The 17,680-nt window shown below is 38.5% G+C and overlaps 1 protein-coding gene across 1 annotated transcript in view; it reads right to left on the reverse strand.

The window, feature by feature from the left end:
- Nucleotides 1-17,680, reverse strand: part of LOC114437424 (neural-cadherin-like) — an 82,513-nt gene that overhangs the window by 50,581 nt on the left and 14,252 nt on the right. The window contains exon 2 of the mRNA XM_028408098.1: nt 3,375-3,572. Coding sequence (XP_028263899.1) covers nt 3,375-3,572 — 198 coding nt within the window. The remainder of the gene's footprint in view (nt 1-3,374; nt 3,573-17,680) is intronic.

Below are 17,680 nucleotides of genomic sequence, written 5' to 3' on the forward strand. Positions count from 1 at the left end.
AAATCACACCACATAAATTGCACAGATCTATGAAAAAACTAATTTAGCAGCTTTTTCAGAAGCATTTTTGTTGTTATTAAAACCCCAAGTGTTTATTCATTATTTCCTTATTTGGCAGACACTGTTCGCCAGTGATCAGTGTTCTAAAGCCACTTACACATTGATAGTAGTGATCACAGTGACTTGGGCTTAATAGAAGCATATAGCATGTGGGAGCTTCAAGTACTGTAGAGAATAACAGAAACGAGGTGACACATTCTGAGTTTTCACAAAATTAGCAGCAGTGGTGAAATTTAAGGTAATTAAAATGACAGGCTTGCATCATCTGACAATGTGCATGTAAAATCAGGTAATTTTCCATCCTGAAACAACCAGAACAAACAAAAAAATGAAGCATGTTGCAGATAGAAGTTGTGAATAGTAGCATAGTTTTGATGTCTAAATCAAACCAAAAATAAACTAAAACAAAGTTAATTGAAGTAGTAAGTATTTGAGGTATTAATGTGGGGCATATATTTTTAACTTTTAAGCCAAACTTTATATCTTTTTTATATTAGAATAAACCATGTGCATAGGAGAAGAGATTAAGTCTTAGTGGTGTGAAAAAACATCAGTAAAGATTGAGAAGAGAAAGAAACCATACACAGATCCTTGAGCTACTCCACTTTGCAGGACTAAGTCGTTGGTCTCTCTTTAAATAAGCACCCCACATGTGGCCCAATTTTAAGCTAGCTGGATTCGAAGGCAAAGACTGCTAAAGAAGTAACACACTGAAAATTACATCCACCTGTTTGACTTCAAACTTTGAAAATCATTGAAAAAACCTTTTTTCATTTTCAAACTACCATAACATCTTTTCTATGAAATGTACTCCAAGAAAAGAAAGCAACACTGACTCTCTTAGCTATGAAAGTTACAACAGGAGACGCTCCTGATCTATAAAACATTTTCATCCACCACACAAAGCCTGCAGAAAATGTAGCATGTTAAAGTTACTTATTGAACAGCTCTTCACAAACTTTTATCAAATGGTTAGACTGTGCCTGTATATGACCGACCTAGCAATACTATCTTTGTTATTGTTTTCTGTTTGTATCTTGTAAACAGTAAGATGCCAGCCTGTACAGAATGAACATTATTTGGTGTTAGATGCTAGTTTCATTATAGAAGATAGAGGCGGGAGCTGTTGGTCATTAACTTGTAAACATAGATGATTTATGTACATGAAACAATGCTTAAGATGATAGATCACATATTATATTGATCGTATTTGTTCTCTTTGCAATTTAAAAATTTTTTAACACAGAAAATATTATATTGTATATAAGTTTGTGGCTGCTCGAGGGCTCACAGGGTCTGTGATTTTTGAAAATTAATTAACTTAGGTACTGCACACTTAAAGCTATCCTCCGAAGGGGTTTTACATTTTTAATGTAAGACCAGATTTAAACATGTATGTGATTACAACAAAAGAGAAACAGACTGGTGAATTGTGCTTATTAATGAAAACCCCCTCAGGGTATGTTTAAAGGTTAGAACGGGTGTTATTCTATGTTATTCATGTTTAAATCTCATGAAAAGACACAGGCCAACACTGTCTGTCTCTCAGCACAATAACTTCTGTCAGCCTTAAGCTCATTTGTTATTACCAGTAGCATAGATGTTTAAAACTAAATCAAAAAGAACACAATGGCAATTAAAATGAAACATAATGTCTTTTGAAGTAAAGTAAATAGGGATTTTGGTGGGAGCTATTGTAGATACACATTAATAAACTTTTGGTATCAGAAGCAAAACAGTGTATAAAGAAACTAAAAGGGAGCCACAGTGCTAAGTGCTATGGCTCAGAGTAATATACAACAGGGCAGGGATACACAGACTGCTGGAAGAAGTCCTAAAACACAGAAATGCAAATCTGCTTTCTTCATCCCAATGTCAATGACAATGGGTTTTTTTAGATGTATTTTGAGATGGATGGCTGCGTTAAGATTTGTAGTGAACACAGCTCAATATATGTTTAATTTAACAACACCAAATGTGTCAGTAAAAACTCTATATGGTATGGAATATCAACATAGTTATTTTTGTAAGAATGTTAGGGTTCAGACCTTGTCCTTTGACTTTTTTTTAATACAACTATTTTCTAACATTGTGGTATTCTGATCATTCATAGAACTAGTATAAATATCACCCGCCATTGGTTTCTCCAATATTTCATAGACTGACAGTTCCATTTCAGCAGTGGTGCAGCAACAAATGTGCCAAAGCAAGGGGAAAAGAAGACTGCTAGAAAGCAAACATGGATATAAACAATGTATGACTTAAAATACTTAAAATACTTTAAATATTTAAAAAAAAATGACCTCACAAATGTTTTATGGGGATGGAAATGCATTCTACTCATTGGTTAGACCTCAAGAATGCGCTTAATGCATTCTGGAAAGAAACCCTGCATGTAAACATACCTTTGTCTGTTTGTAAATATAAGTTCTGTTTGTTTACCAGGAGAATGGACTGGGCACGTTTTTTTCCTGCTACTGTTAAAAGACAAAATGGGGTCAGACAGACTGATCATCAGCATCAAGAGGTCAGCTACCCTCGTCCTCTTGAGGAATTAAAAGTTAAGCACAAGATAAGAGGGTTAAATAAATACATGTAAAATCTTGACATTGGGTCTTGATTACTTTGACTGCATGCAAGAGTTTGTAGCATGCTAATGCAGACACACTGCACGTTGTGGTACTTGTGGTTTAACTGAAATCCGTGCTGTTTGTACGCACTAATTCAAGTCAGAGGGAACTTAGTGTTTTTGTGAGGTCTCACTGGCAAGATTTGCACATCCCCCAAATCTCTGGCATGCCAGCAAACCTCTATCCCCTCAACCACCAGGGGGTCTACTACACTGGCACATTTCCAACAGCCTGCTGGGTGTGTGTATGTATGTGAGTGCTTACTTGGTTCTCTTTGTATATGAAACAGACAGAAGCAGACAGATAGACAAGAGTGCATGATAAGTGCATAAACAAATGTGCGAAGGCCTCTGGCTGTATGTGTGTGATTGTGTGTTTGCGTGAGTGGGTGTGTAGGGCAGAGAAAGAGGGATAGAGATACAGAGGCAGAGACAGACAGGGTGACAGAGAGACACAGAAACTAATGGACAACTAAAGAGTGTATGAATGCATGAATGAATGTGTGAATGCCTGTGGCTGTCCGCCTGAATGACTATGTTGGTGTCTGACTAGTTGTATTTATTTTCAAGCCTCTCTAGCCTGTCAGCTTATTTAAACAATAACACAAGCTATTTTAATTCAACTTCCTTCTATGTGTCTTATGTGTTTATGGGTGTGTGTATATATAAACAGCAGAAGGCTTACCATCTGACAAAAAGTACTCCACTTCTCCACTTTTGCCCTCATCTCCATCATGAGCCTGGAGCTGGTAGACAAACGTTCCCGCTGGGGCCTCGGGGGATACAACAGCCAGGTATGGGTACGGCTTCATATTCCACTCAGGGACGTTGTCATTGACATCAGTGATCTTCAGCTTCACCTTGTTCAGGTACCAGTCTGGGCCTAGGGGATAATGCAGAGATAGTGATGGAGCAGTGGTTACTAAAAGTGACAGCTGTCATGTAACTGTGTGTGTAAAGGGGAGACAAGCAACCAGGGGAATCTGAAGCACGAACAAGCAGCAAGTCAGCTGAGGGTATAAATCCACTACAATAGATAGCAAAACAAAATGTACAGAATTTAAATAAATGCGTGTGTTTTTTTTTTTATGTCTGCAACGTAGAACTGATACAAGTACAGTCTCACTACAGCTTGGAGGTCTGGTCACGGTTTTTTACCACACTATCTTTAACGTTGCAATTTACCCACTATCTTTCCACTTCCGTTTGCTTTGCCATGGCTGCAAGGCTCAGGAGTTTGCTGTAAGTGAACAGTTCTGTTTTGACCCATGGTAGAAGATGGTGGATGAGACATCACCCATTCATTCTCCATCAGGGTTCCCAGCCAGACACCCAGGATCCCATGGGAGAGAGCCACAGTCTCATCTACCAAGTCAGGGTAAAGCTACCTTGATCTTCCCACAGGGGCGTAGGGATGATGCCTCAAGGCTGCAGACACTTTGTCGCTTGTGCACTGCCTCACTGAAGTGAATAAGAAGATTCCAGGAATCCAATTACCAACTTGCTCACCCTAAGCCGGGGCAGACAGCAAGAGAGCACAGCAGCATCCAAGGAAAAGCAGTGTACAACTGCGTCTGTATGACAGGAGCGTAGCGTGACTTTTGCTGCTACTGATAGTAGGGGATCGTTATCCACATTAAACACAATGACACAATGTGGAAACAGTGTTCACAAAAACCTTCTGACACTGTCACGGACCCCAATCTAGGGCACTTTTTGTGCAGAATCTATTCCTGCAAAGTGGAGCAATACACAGAATTGTGAGCTAAGACACTATTTTTCGCAAATATTGGCTGTGATCTTGTGTCAACGTGGCATGAAGGAATGTCAGAAGAGCTGCCAACCAGTTCAGTAGGCTGCGATCCACAGAGGCCATCTGCTTCACCCTAGAGAAGAAGAGCCCCCTGCCAGGACAAACACACACACACACACAACAACATGCATGCACAGATACAAATACAAGCTCAAGATTTGACATACAGGCAAGACATCCTGTCACACACAGACACATGCTTACACACTTGACATAGCTGACATTAGCATGTCTCTTTCTGGCTGCCTGTCTTTCTCTCTCTCTCTCTCTCTCTCTCTCTCTCTCTAACACAAACACACACAGTAGCAGACACTTAAGCAGAGGTGAGTGACCTAAGGGCTAAAAGTAACTATAGATTTTAAATCCCATTATGTAAAAGGTCTCCTGTTTAGGACCACAGGCTATAAATGTACTTTTTAAATCCAAGACAAAAGCAGCAGGACTTTGCACTGCATCCTTTCTCTACCCGAGGGCTGGTTCAACAGATGTGCTGTCGTACAAAACAGTTCTACCTTACTGGTTTCCTTAATATTCTGAAACATAATGCTTCTCCAAAGTGGATACAGCTGATAATGTAAAACGATAAGTCTGTAATGAGCAGTGCATGCAATATTAAGTCTTCAAACTGAATAGATTGCAATAACAAATCATTTACAGCACCTTGTGTTCACTGAAATGAGTTGGGAAGCTGAGAGAATGTGCTAAAATCACTGTGTCTTTTTTTTTTTTTTTTTTACTGACTTACAGTTAGGATACGTTTTGATGGAAAACACAATGTGTTACACTCTACACTAGCTCTGGAGTGTTCACAACCCGAAACACAATAGCTATATAGTGTGTGACAGCTCCTAAAAGGATTGTTAGAGGGATAATAACAGAGGAAGGAAGAAGCTGGAGGAGAGAATTAATCTAGCTTTCAGCTTGGTCTTTAAAGTTGCTCTGCGGAGAGAAAAGTTCTGACTAGGATCTGACGATAGTTCGTTTTGGATAAATAGCCACTGTATCGTGGGGGCAGAGAAACTAATCAATGTTCTGATGCTATCTCTGAAAATGTTGACAGCGGCAATTTATGCACTTTAAGCCAGATCATCCTGCCCTGCAAGACGGAACAATCCTTTCGTGATGAATAATGAGAAAGGATAAAGATTCGGTTGCCAAGTAGAAGGGTTTAAAAGGCACTTAATCAAAAAGAAATCAGAGCTCCAACACTTAACATTTACTTGACTATCAAATCTTTGCAGGGAGCGGTGCAAGGCACATTCTTTGCCTCTTGCTTGTTGGTGTCTTTCCCAAACATGTCTCTGTGGTAATGGTGGTGATGATTTTACAAGGCTCCATCTAATTAGCTTGTTACAGAGAGACTAATCAGAGCCAAGGCAGATAATTAGAGCCTATCAGCTCTGGAATGATAATGAAGAATGTACCAGTGTTGGTGTGTGTGCATGTGAGGTGAGGGATTCTAAAGTGTGTGTATGGGCGAGCGAGAGTGCTCACTGTGTGTTCAGAGGCTGCAAACGTTTGCGATTTCCCTCTGATGTGGTGAGTTAAGTAGAGAGCGTCTGTGAGCGATGCCCCGCGAGCGCTAAACCGACACAAGCTGCCTCACCTGACCGAGACAAAAGACGTGATCAAATAACGGTCAGAAGCTTGCGGGCTCCACTGGATTTTTCAAAGTCAAACATACTTTCTGGTCTCTGTGTGATGAAAAGCTGGTCTATACTGTACACTACAATCCCATGGATAAGAGCATCTGCTGGATGACTAACATAATAATGTATCATAAAAAGTTTGATGACAGGAGTGCAGTGTGTGGTAGCTGGCCAAGGCTCAGTAAGTACAATGAGAGCTGGTGTGTTTTCATATGTGTGTGCGAGTTGTGTATGGCTCCTGCTGTTAATCCTCTCCTTGGGTACTTGCTATATAAAGCTGCTAAGTGGCTTGCTGGTATGAAAAAAAAAGTTGTCTCAAGTGCTTCTGTGCATATATACACTGCCCACAGTACAAGGACACTGAGTGTGTGTGGGAAGAGGATGAGAGGAAACAGAGTAAAGGAGAGAGGCACAAACAGAAACACAAATATCTACAGAGGGAAAGAAAAAGGCAGAGGGGGTAAAGAGGCAAGCAACGTGGTAGAAGGAGTATTGTGTGATGCTTAGCAGAGAACGTAAAATAACATTGCAGAGACAAGAGCAGAAGGAGAAGAACAACAAACAGCACAGCACAGCAATAGAAGGTTGGAGCGTCCATGTAAAAAAAATAAATAAATAAAAAATAGACGATGAGAGGAGAAAATTAAGATAGAAGACACAGTATAATTAATATAATCAAATCCCTTGTTCCTTCTGCTTCCATTGAGGGAGGAAATTAAGATACAAATATTTCTGCATGGAATTAAACAAATTGCGTCTGCAAGCATAAATATCAATGGCCCGTGTGAGACATGGCTGCTTTTTTAGCATCGAGTGAATGGAAAGTGAAAATCAGCTCAAAGGGGGAGTAATGAGGTACATTAACCAAATGTTTGCGGTGTTAAGGAGGCTCTATTCTAAGCCACCCACCCCCCCATCTCTCTGCTTAAAGCAGAGTGTGAAGCCGTCAGCAGGAGATCAACACGCTAAAAGCACTGGGGACAGAAATCTATTAACTCAGAGATCCTGGCACACGCACACACACACTGGACTCTGCAGCAGTTCAGAATGGCTGACACACTAACCATGTAAACACACATGCAGGCACTTTCTTCGCAGCATAATTACAAATGCTGTTGGTCTTCAATTTTTTTTCTCTCTGCAGAAAATGCAGAAAAAACGTAGTATATTAAAAAAGTATTTTGTAAAGAAGCCAGTGGCTTTTAGCAGGTATATTTGTGGCAATATTGACGTCATTGTGGCAGCCCTTATGGATGCAGGTAATGAATACCATAAACAAGTCACATAGGCAACATTGTAGAACATCCACAAAAGAAAGCAGCAGGGGTGACATCAACATCCAATAAATGTGGTGGCATTTTCACAATAATCTTTGGCAGGCCTCCAAAAAAAACAGTGTTTAAATATTGCTATCTTTAAATAAATCAACCTTTTTCAAATTCACCTTTAACACATATCAAAAAACACAAACGATAGCAGTGAAAACATTTTCCATTCACCACAGGAGAGAGCAGCAAGTGGCCTTCAGGATGCATTTTTAACACGTTAGCTGTTATTCGATTTACTGTCCACCCAGAAATACAGCCAAACATATTGTATGCCGAGTGAACTTATCAAAAATAATAAATGTGTCGTTTTTTTCTTGATGCAGGTCAGACTCATAAAACATAAGTTCAGATAAACTCAGATTATTTACACCTCACAGTACTAACGACTTGTCATTAGGCAGTGTTCTTTCAGTGAAACCCCTGAACTACAGCTGTAAAGTCAGTAACATGATAAAATGTCTCTTATACCTTGGTAGCAATAACCTTTCTTTGAACACTGCCTTTAAATTAGATTTAACCTGTACTATGCAATTAACATAAAAGCATTGATTTATAGCCCAAGTAGCAGTTATTTTGCCCTCAATAGCTGGAACCCTTTGCTATTAGCAAAAATTGTTATTGTTTGGTTCCTTGCTCCAGTCGAACATACTGTATCTAAAATGTGCTTGCTTCATTGTCAACTGGTCCAGACCCATCTTAAGCATTTGCTGGACTACAAATCATTACTACATACAAATCAAATATGTTTTCTAACAAAGGTGTTTGCCAATTTAACTGTTAAATTGGCAAACACCTTTGTAATTGTTAGTTGTAGCTGTACCTGCATCCACCATGTACTGTGTAGAGGTTGTGAAATTACTTTTGGAGTAGCAACCTCTTTTCATGCAGTGTTATATAGTAGCTCGGTTCTGTTCTGTGTCATGTTTACTGAAGCCAAAGGGTGCCCCACATGACTGACACGGCCTTCTTTTTGATGTACCAGCTTTTCCTCGCCTGCACCCATGACTGCTTCTATTTCTCCGACACTGGGCTGATTTTCATGGTGGCCCTGAGAGCTCAACTTATTTAAACTTCGGCTGCACTGCTCTGTGCTTCTGCCGACCAGTCAAGTTGAAGTTTACATCCATCTATATGTAATGAGGACTTTGATAGAATTCAATGAACTGTGTTGGGTGCTGAGCTGTCATTAAAACGTTTGCAATATGCTACATGTGAAAAGCAAGATGTCTAGAGGAATATAATGGGACTAAAATGATATGCCACATAAGGCTTAGTCAGAAAAAGAAACTGGCTTGTGATGAACTAGAGGAATTGGAGGAATAAGACACTTTGCATTATGATGTTATGTGATTGAACAGGGTAAAAGCAATGAGAAGGACAGCCTGAACAAATGAGGCCTCTGGCAACAGCAGTCACTGTTACATACAAAAAGACACATTTGAGCAAATAAATAGACAAAGAACAGGTCAACGCATGTCCCATATTGTCTAGCGGTTAGGCTTCCTGTGTTTTTACCTAGGCAGCCTGGGTTCAACTCCCTGTATGAAAACAGTTTCTCATAACATTCCTGTATATGATGGGTCATCCGCAGTATTCTGGTAATAACCCACAAAAGATGCAGTCAGAGAACTGTGTCCAGGGGAGTTAACTCTTGGACATAACATGACCTGGATGAATGAGAGCATCCACAGACAAACTGTCCATATTCCAACCTGTTTGTTGCAAGTCTTTGCCTTCAGCAGATGTAAGACAACAGTGATCTAGACCTTGCACTACCAACGTCTTTGTAAACAGGGTTTACTATGTTCTTAGAAAACGTAGTAGTCCATCCATCCATTCATCTATCTTCAACCACAAATGTAGTAGCGTACAACCAAATACTTGATTGAGCAGCATATAGTACAGGTGTCATTAAAAATTGATATGGTTAATGTTGGTGTTTCTTAATAATGCAAGCTTAATTTATTGTACTAGCTGGCCTGTCCATGTATAAGAGTAACTAGTAAGCGCAAAGCGACTTGAGTGCATTTTAACTTAATTAATTGCACTGTCCTGAGCAGAATGATTAGATTTGAAAAAATGGATGGATGGATGGATGAGTGGATGGATGGAGGATGGATAAACTGACGGATGGCTCGCTCCCAACTGGCCCCCGACAGCTATAGTCTCTTTTCTGGTGGACTCATTTTTCTTGTAGTACAGCCAAAAGAATTACAAAACATATTCAATCCTGTTTTGTTGTATTGCTTTGAGCTGAGAAAAATGTGCCCTATTCACTTCTATTCAATCGCACAAAAGAGAAGGGATTTAGAAGGAGCAAGTGTTGAATGTAGATACAGTGGTAGTGTATACCCTTCAGGAAAAGGGAATATATCACTTAGCTGAAAAATTCTGAACTGGATTCATGTTCCAATGTGCAAAAGTACTAAAATTAAATATTTAGGAACTTTTAACATCTGCAATATATTTCACATTTAGTTATTTTGACTTTCATTCAGACAAAACAATATTGCCACAATTTCCACATATCAGTATTAAACTTAATTTGACTTTAAATCAAGTTAGCCTTAACACACACAAACACATAGTAAGTTGACCATGAACAGAAATATTTACATTCTCAGAAGGAAAAGTTTCCTCCTCCATGTTTGGGTCTCCAGAGCCCACACAGGACCAGACATGCAGAGAATTCATACGAACAGGTCCATATGGATCACACACTTCTATCTGTGGGATCCTGATTTACGGCCTCAACTCTAGCAAGACCTTGTACCACAGGGAGAGCCAATAGCAACATGTCCTCACAAATGCACATCGGACTAGGTGTTAAAATGAAGTTCTGAGGGCCACTGCTGTATTTGTATGATCCCAACAACATTCCTTTCCCTCTTCCTAGGGCTGAACGATTTTAAGAATAAATTGAATTGCGATTTTTCTGGCAAATATTGCGATTTCGATTTCATCCACAATTTTTTTCAAATCAAGTTTTAATGCACATTGGCAAAGATCACAGAAACTGATATCATACCTAGGGGTGGGCGATATGGCAAAAATTTTATATCACAATTTTTAAATGATAAAATCACGATCACGATTTTATCACGATTTGTTTTTACGTTGACACTAATTTGCATGTTTCTGTGTAAATGACTTCAGGTAGCCTACTCTGTCACTTCTCAAAAACTATCAGTAGATCTAAAAGTAAACTCTGATAACGTGCACTCAGTTTTAGTTTTCAATAAACATGAAAATTTAAATAACAATTACAGAACAAGATAAAGTTTTATTTCAAATAGGTTAAAAAAAAGACTAATGTAATTCTGTAAAGTATTATTCAACAGTCATTTAAACAGACTGAAGTGTGCCTCCTAAGGTTAAACAATAAATACAGTATTGAGACTTAAGTAACTCCTAAAGTTCAATGTGATTTAGAAAAAATGATCAAACTTTAATGGGAATCATATCTAAGGAAAAACGGAGCTGCTGCTAGCCTCTGTCCACTGTTTACTAGAGTCTTCATATGGAACCTCTTCATCAAATGCCTGCGTTATTGTTTTGGTGATGTCATTAGCTGTTGCCTTTGTCTGCATCTGATGTACACACACGGCCCTCCCACTGCACACACGTCCCGCGCGCACACAGACACAGGCTTAGAAGATGCGCCCGCTGCTGCCGGCAAAAACAGTACCGAACATAAAGGTGGAGTTCGTTTTAGGGACCAGTTTTCGCTTTCAGCCGTAGCATTTGACAAAACAAAACCTGATTCAGTTAGGAGCAGTGCAAAAAAACGTGGCTTTGACGATCTCATAATCGCGTTGTCTGAGATCGCAATTTTCGGTCTAAAACGATAGATCGTTCAGCCCTACCTCTTCCTACGTTGTGCTCAAGTGTATGACAAAATCCCTAATGCAATATCTTATCTTTACACATGACATCTGTGGGCGAGCATAAGCCTGAAAAGCCTGACATATTTTTTTAAATCAAGTTATTCACTGGATTCTTACAAAAGAAAAAAATGTGAGGTATTAGCAAAGAATTATTAGCAAGCAAATCAGTGCAACATTAGGTGTACATACAAGAACTCTAGGGTGTATTTAATTGCTCTGCCCTGGCATAGACGAACTAGGACAAATTATTTATTGTAAATGAATAATAATTTTTGGACCAACTAAGTGATGTGGATAATTTCACACGGCACACCTGATGATCTGTAACTATTGTGCCACAGCACACTGGTTAGGAGACACTGCTTTAATACCTTTTTATAGTACAAGAACAGAATAATGGGTCCTACCATCAAATGTCCTAGAAAGCTATGTCAATGAATGTGTACCTACAATAACGCCACCCTAATCCTAGAGCACCTAAAAGGAATACAGCCACCATAAAGCCACCATTATCAATTCTACCTGTTATTCTGCTGCTTTCAAATGTTGTGATGACTGAAGTATAAAGGGTCTATTTTGTGTTATTCATGAAAAGAGATGGAATAACAATTTGTGCACCATTTCCATTTAAAAAACACATACAAGCACAAATGTTGCTTTCTTTCCTTCCAATACTAATAAATGTGCCATGTGAAGGAAGTGTGTTATTGCAACATGCGGACCAAATAGAAGAAGAAGAAAGAAGAAGCAAAAAATACATCCATGACGGGTATGTTAGTCACTCCTGAAATGAATCATCCAATCCCCTTTAGCCATAAAGATGGGGATACAAATGTGTCCTACTGAAGTAATCAAATTGTCATGTCTGTACTGAAAAACAGACCTTCTTTTTTGCTTGTGTGGAAACATTTCAGGCTTCATCCCACAAACCTCAGCCAAATGAACATATTACACCAACAGCTTCTTCTACTGTACAACTGCCACTACAGTTTTATACAAACTGAGAACTACAGTCAGTGCTGCTCTTTTCATTGGATTTGACATAACCGTTTTTCGACATAGCAAGAATATTGTATGTGGGAATCAATCTACCCAAGACAAATGTTTGCTTTGAATATTTTTGTACATTTTGCAAGCAGAAGAGTCCCACATGGCCTAGCAGTCAGGGAACAGAATGTCTGGGAACAGAAGTATCCCTTTCCTAAAAAGCCTTTCAAGCTATTCCCTAATAGTTGTCCTGTTCAAGCCATTGCTAATTCTAAGAAATCAACTTTGACACTGAGACATATTGTAAATGAAACACTTTAGCCAAACTCAACACCGATGCTTGACATGTTAGCAAGACCCCCTGCCAAGTGTAAAGTGGACTGGATGAATGGTTGTCAGGAAAAGTGAAGAACAGATTAGGCACACAACACATGCAGAAAAGAAGTTTCCTATTGTCTGAAATATTTTGCTTAACCCTCATGCACTGTTTGGGACATTTTTGTCCTCTGAGAGAAATTTTTCTGTTTATTTTGGCCATAACTTTGTCAATATGTGGACAAATTGAATCATTTTTGCTCAACAAGCTTAATTTTACATAAATTTTGTTCATATGATTTTAAAATTTTTCATAGGTCAACAGTACACTGTGGGCAAATTTTACCCCCTTATGTGTTGTTCGGGACAAAAACGTCCCCTAACTTTAACGGTTTTAAAAATATATCAGATAAATATTTTTTTTGAAATTTTTTTGCATAGACCTTTTAATTAACTTCAGTTCTAATCAACAGTAGTAATCATTTTCCCCCAGGATTTTAATTAATATGGTCATTAAGTTGTTAACTGTAAAAATCACAAATTTTACCTCCTACCAACAGGGTAAACCACCAACAATCAAGAATGCATGATTATGTAGTGCCATGGCTGTGCAGTCAAAAAAAGTGTGGTTATAATGGAAGTCTATGGGACAAAATGGGAGAAAAAATTAAAATCCAGTGCTGTGCAAAAACTAATAATGCAATAAAGTCAATTTTTTTACTGATGTTTGACATGACCAAGACTGTAATAAAGGTTAAAAAATCCAGTCCACATTCACTTTTTCTATTAAAAATGAGCCATTTTGTGTGTTTTTTTTCCAATTTTCAGCACCACCCCTTATAAAATTGGTGATTAAAGGGTTAAAATCCTGGGGGGAAATTATTTTTTCACTACTGTTGATTAGAACTGAAGTTAATTAAAAGGTCTATACAAAACAATTTCAAAAAAATATTTATCTGATATTGATATTTATTCTGATATTTTTAAAACTGTTAAAGTTAGGGGACGTTTTTGTCCCGAACAACACATAAGGGTATGCTAACAGTCCATGAGGGTTAATTAAAAAAAAACATTTTAAATAAAGCTTCATGTGGGTAAGATGGTAATTAATCCTTAGTTTACAAGCACATTTAGATATTTATTTTAAAAAAAGAACACTAGATGCTGCGATATAGTAACAATGTATATTTTTGCAAAAAGCTTTAGGGAGCTTTAGGGAAATACAGGACTGGAGGTCTTTATTTTAAACTCTTTGATACACCATGACCTGAAAAATGAAGAATAAAAGAAAGTATAGCAAAAACTATTGCAGAGCTTTCCTTGTGGCAGCATATATATAGAGAGAAAAAAAGGGTTTACACATGGATTTGGTTTCTTAATTCATCCCTTGAGCCAGCTAAGTCCTGTATGGACTAGTGGCCAGGATTCCTGGTTTTCCCCTAGGTGGCCGTGGATCAACTCCAACTCCATGTGAACTAACATTTAAATACCAGCACAATATTAAATGAGCACCATTATAACAATAAAAATGTACTAAATTCCTTTTCAACACAAGCAGAGGGGGATAACAGCTTTATTTGAGGAAATTCAGTAATTGAAAACTGAATGAGCTGTCAGATGGAAAGGCCTGCCTACAATGTACTACACATCAACAAAAGTGTTCTGAACTGCAGCTTTATTTGAGTAAATATGGTAACTGAATAGCTGAGGATAAAACTCCATTGGTATAAAAAAACGTGACAGAAAAAACTTTTAGACATGCAAATAACATCAAACTCAGCACTGCGCCTACTTATGCCACCAGCAAGACACCTGCCGAGTACGCAAAAAGTAGAACAGCAGTGCAGACACATAGGCACTAATGCAGATTCCTTGCTTTCCAGAGACAAGAGAGGTGTATGCTCTAAATGTGAACCTTGCAAAGATGCACAAACAATGCATGGTATTTATACATAAATAGTTCCCATGCTTGTGAGAAGAAAACATTGCATAGGAAAACTCATCCAAATGACTTCAACTATGACAATCACCAGCAATATACCTACCGAGTGTGAAAAAGAACAAATTGACAGATGTGCCATACCAGACATGTATGCTTGTTATAAAATTGAATTTACTATTATAGCAAATATGGTTTAGTTCCTCACTCCAGTTGTATATTAGTCGATTTGCTTTCAGCCAGGTTTAAGCTTTCACTGCATGGCCTCTGTTGCATGTAGGAATCATTTTGTAAGACAAGATATAAATATACTGGTGGTATATTGGTGCATAAAAGTTGGACACATTTTTGCTTTTATTGGTTTTCGACCATTTTTAGGCATTTGTCACGCCCAAATTATTCGAGTTAGAAAACATTTGATTACATTGTCTGATTCTATGGAAAAAGTTAGCCCTATGCAGCAAACGCCAGATTCCTACATGCAACAGAGGCCATGCAGTAAAAGCTTAAACGTGGATACTGGAACCAGCTACTATACACCAACACATTGTGTCACAATGTAATGGACAGGAATGCAAATGGTCAAACAAACAAGATTCCCATGTTATTAATGACATATTAAATCAAAATCTAATGTCTTGTGATGTCAAAATAGCACCCCTCATCCACAATAATGGAGCCTTGGACAAATTTCTGGACATAATCCATGAGCAAGAACGATTGATTAGAAGCCTCTCTAACCTCCTTCAAGGAAGGTATTTTGAGCTCTGAGGCCGGAGAATCTTTTACATTCTGTGCTTTCATACCAACTAATCTAAATCTCTTTAACGATACCAATATGCAATCTCTACACAATTTATTTAAACATAAGTTTCAAGTCAATAGCTTTTAGTGGAGAAAGTTCCTACTTCCTTTTCCTCCAAAATGTTATGCATTATGAGTGAGTCATTGCATCTTTATAGTAGGGATGTCCGATCAGGTTTTTTTGCCTTTGAGTCCGAGTCCGAGTCATTTGATTTTGAGTATCTGCCGATACCGAGTCCCGATCCGATACTTTCAAAATTCTCCATAAGATCAATAAACTTTAATTTCTAAAGAACATTTAACCCTGGAAAGGCCCTCAATCATCAACTTTATTATTATTATGATTGTTATTATTAATGATATTAATATTAATGTTGATATTATTATTATGAGTAGTGGTAGGCCTATTACCATGGTTTATCTGAGCATAGTCAATGGAGTTAAGTCAAACCAACTAGCATGTCATGAGCAACAGAGCCAAACACACACTCTCTGGGAGTGGGCTCACCTGTACGCACATGTGCTTGTGTGCGCACGCGTTTGCGTTTGCATGTGTGTATGCGCATCAGGCCGCTGCAGGCCGCTGCGGTGGATTTTACAAACGCCACCATGTAGACAGAAACACATAGAAACTGATAGCAGAGATGGCACCAGAGGACTGGGCAACTAGAATGGGTGGCGCTGCAGAGAGTGCCGCCAGTGAGAAGGCAGAGAACTTCACTCGTACAACGCGGACTCTCTCTGAGAGCAGGTTCTATACATGAGCATGTTTAGTCTCGTGGTGAATTGTGGCAAAGTGTTGAAACGGTGTTGAGCAGCTTCACAGCTCTCTGTGTTGCTGTAACGTCCAAGCCCTGCAGCGCTGTGACGCACCGTGGCGACGCAGACAGCGAGCTGACCGTGGTCTGCTCAGAACATCACGTAAACGTTACACAAGGAGTTAAAAAATAAGAACTACCTGTTGATTTGACACATTTTAAGACAGAAGCCGCAGGCCATATAAAGTTCAACGGCCTTTATACGCTATGACGCACCAGAGTGACGCCTTTTGTCATCCGGTCTCTTTGGCAGCGAGAGGGAGAGAGAGAGAAAGAGAGGAAAACAAACCAGCATGCAAATGTAATTTATCGCAGCGGAAAAAACTTAATTTATCGTGCAATTAATTGATTTATTGTTTATCGCGACAGGCCTAGTCATAGCCACCCTGCACAGAAGGCGTTAACTTTGAGAGCCCTAATAAATATATATCCGAGTCCTGATCGGGAGGTAACAGCCGATTCCGATCGAGTCTGAAATCACGTAATCGGGCCCGATTTCCGATCACGTGATCGGATCGGGACATCCCTACTTTATAGTCTGACACAAAGAACTCTGTATCATAAGAGGTTCCATGGTTACATTTGCCGTTATGCCTGGTAATCCAAAACAGTCCTGATGTCAAAATGTTTAGAAATAGAGATTTATTTCCCATGGTCTTCCTAAACATCGGACACATTATTGATCTTGACTTTATGTCAGCATAATCAATATGAAGCTGGAAAAGGGCCGTAGTATTTCTGCAAGCTTATATTGGTGGCAGTTTTTCTCTGCTGAACTACTTCCGTGGATATAAACACTTTGAACAGTCATTCGCCTACATACAAAGGTCTGTAGATCAAACCTGCAGTTGTAGAACTCTGCTTTTCTGTGACAACAGCGTCTGTGAACAACAGTTTTCAAGGTACACATATTGATCACAGTCACAGGTATAGACAATGTTTAAAAAAAGTTCACTTTATTGGTTGTTATCCCACTTTTAGTTTGGTCACAGTGTGTTTCAATAAAGAGAGATGATTATTCATACAGGTAATGGCCTCTTCCACACCACTGGCTCAAAGACCTTAATTTTACATATGGATGAGCAAATAACTTAATAGAAATGTTTAAAATTAACAAATATTTATATTTGAGTGCATTACATTAGTATATATATATTTTTTTAATGTATTTATTTTCTGTTTGTTTTTTTCCCAATAGGCATTGAAACTGTAGAAATTGTGATTGAAAACAGAAGGAAGGACAAATCTTTGTTGCAATTTAACTTAGCACTGCAAGAGATGCCACAATAACACAATTTCGAGAGAAGAGTAGATGTCAACTATTCAATTTGGTTTCATAAATAATTCAGAATGTCATTTTTTTTTTTTGGGGAAAAAAATAATAATAATTGTGGTCAGAATTACATGTAACCCCCAAATACAGATACAGATTATACTGCTAATAGTGTTTT

The sequence above is a fragment of the Parambassis ranga genome, chromosome 6, assembly GCF_900634625.1.
Source record: "Parambassis ranga chromosome 6, fParRan2.1, whole genome shotgun sequence".
Lineage (NCBI taxonomy): Eukaryota > Metazoa > Chordata > Actinopteri > Ambassidae > Parambassis > Parambassis ranga.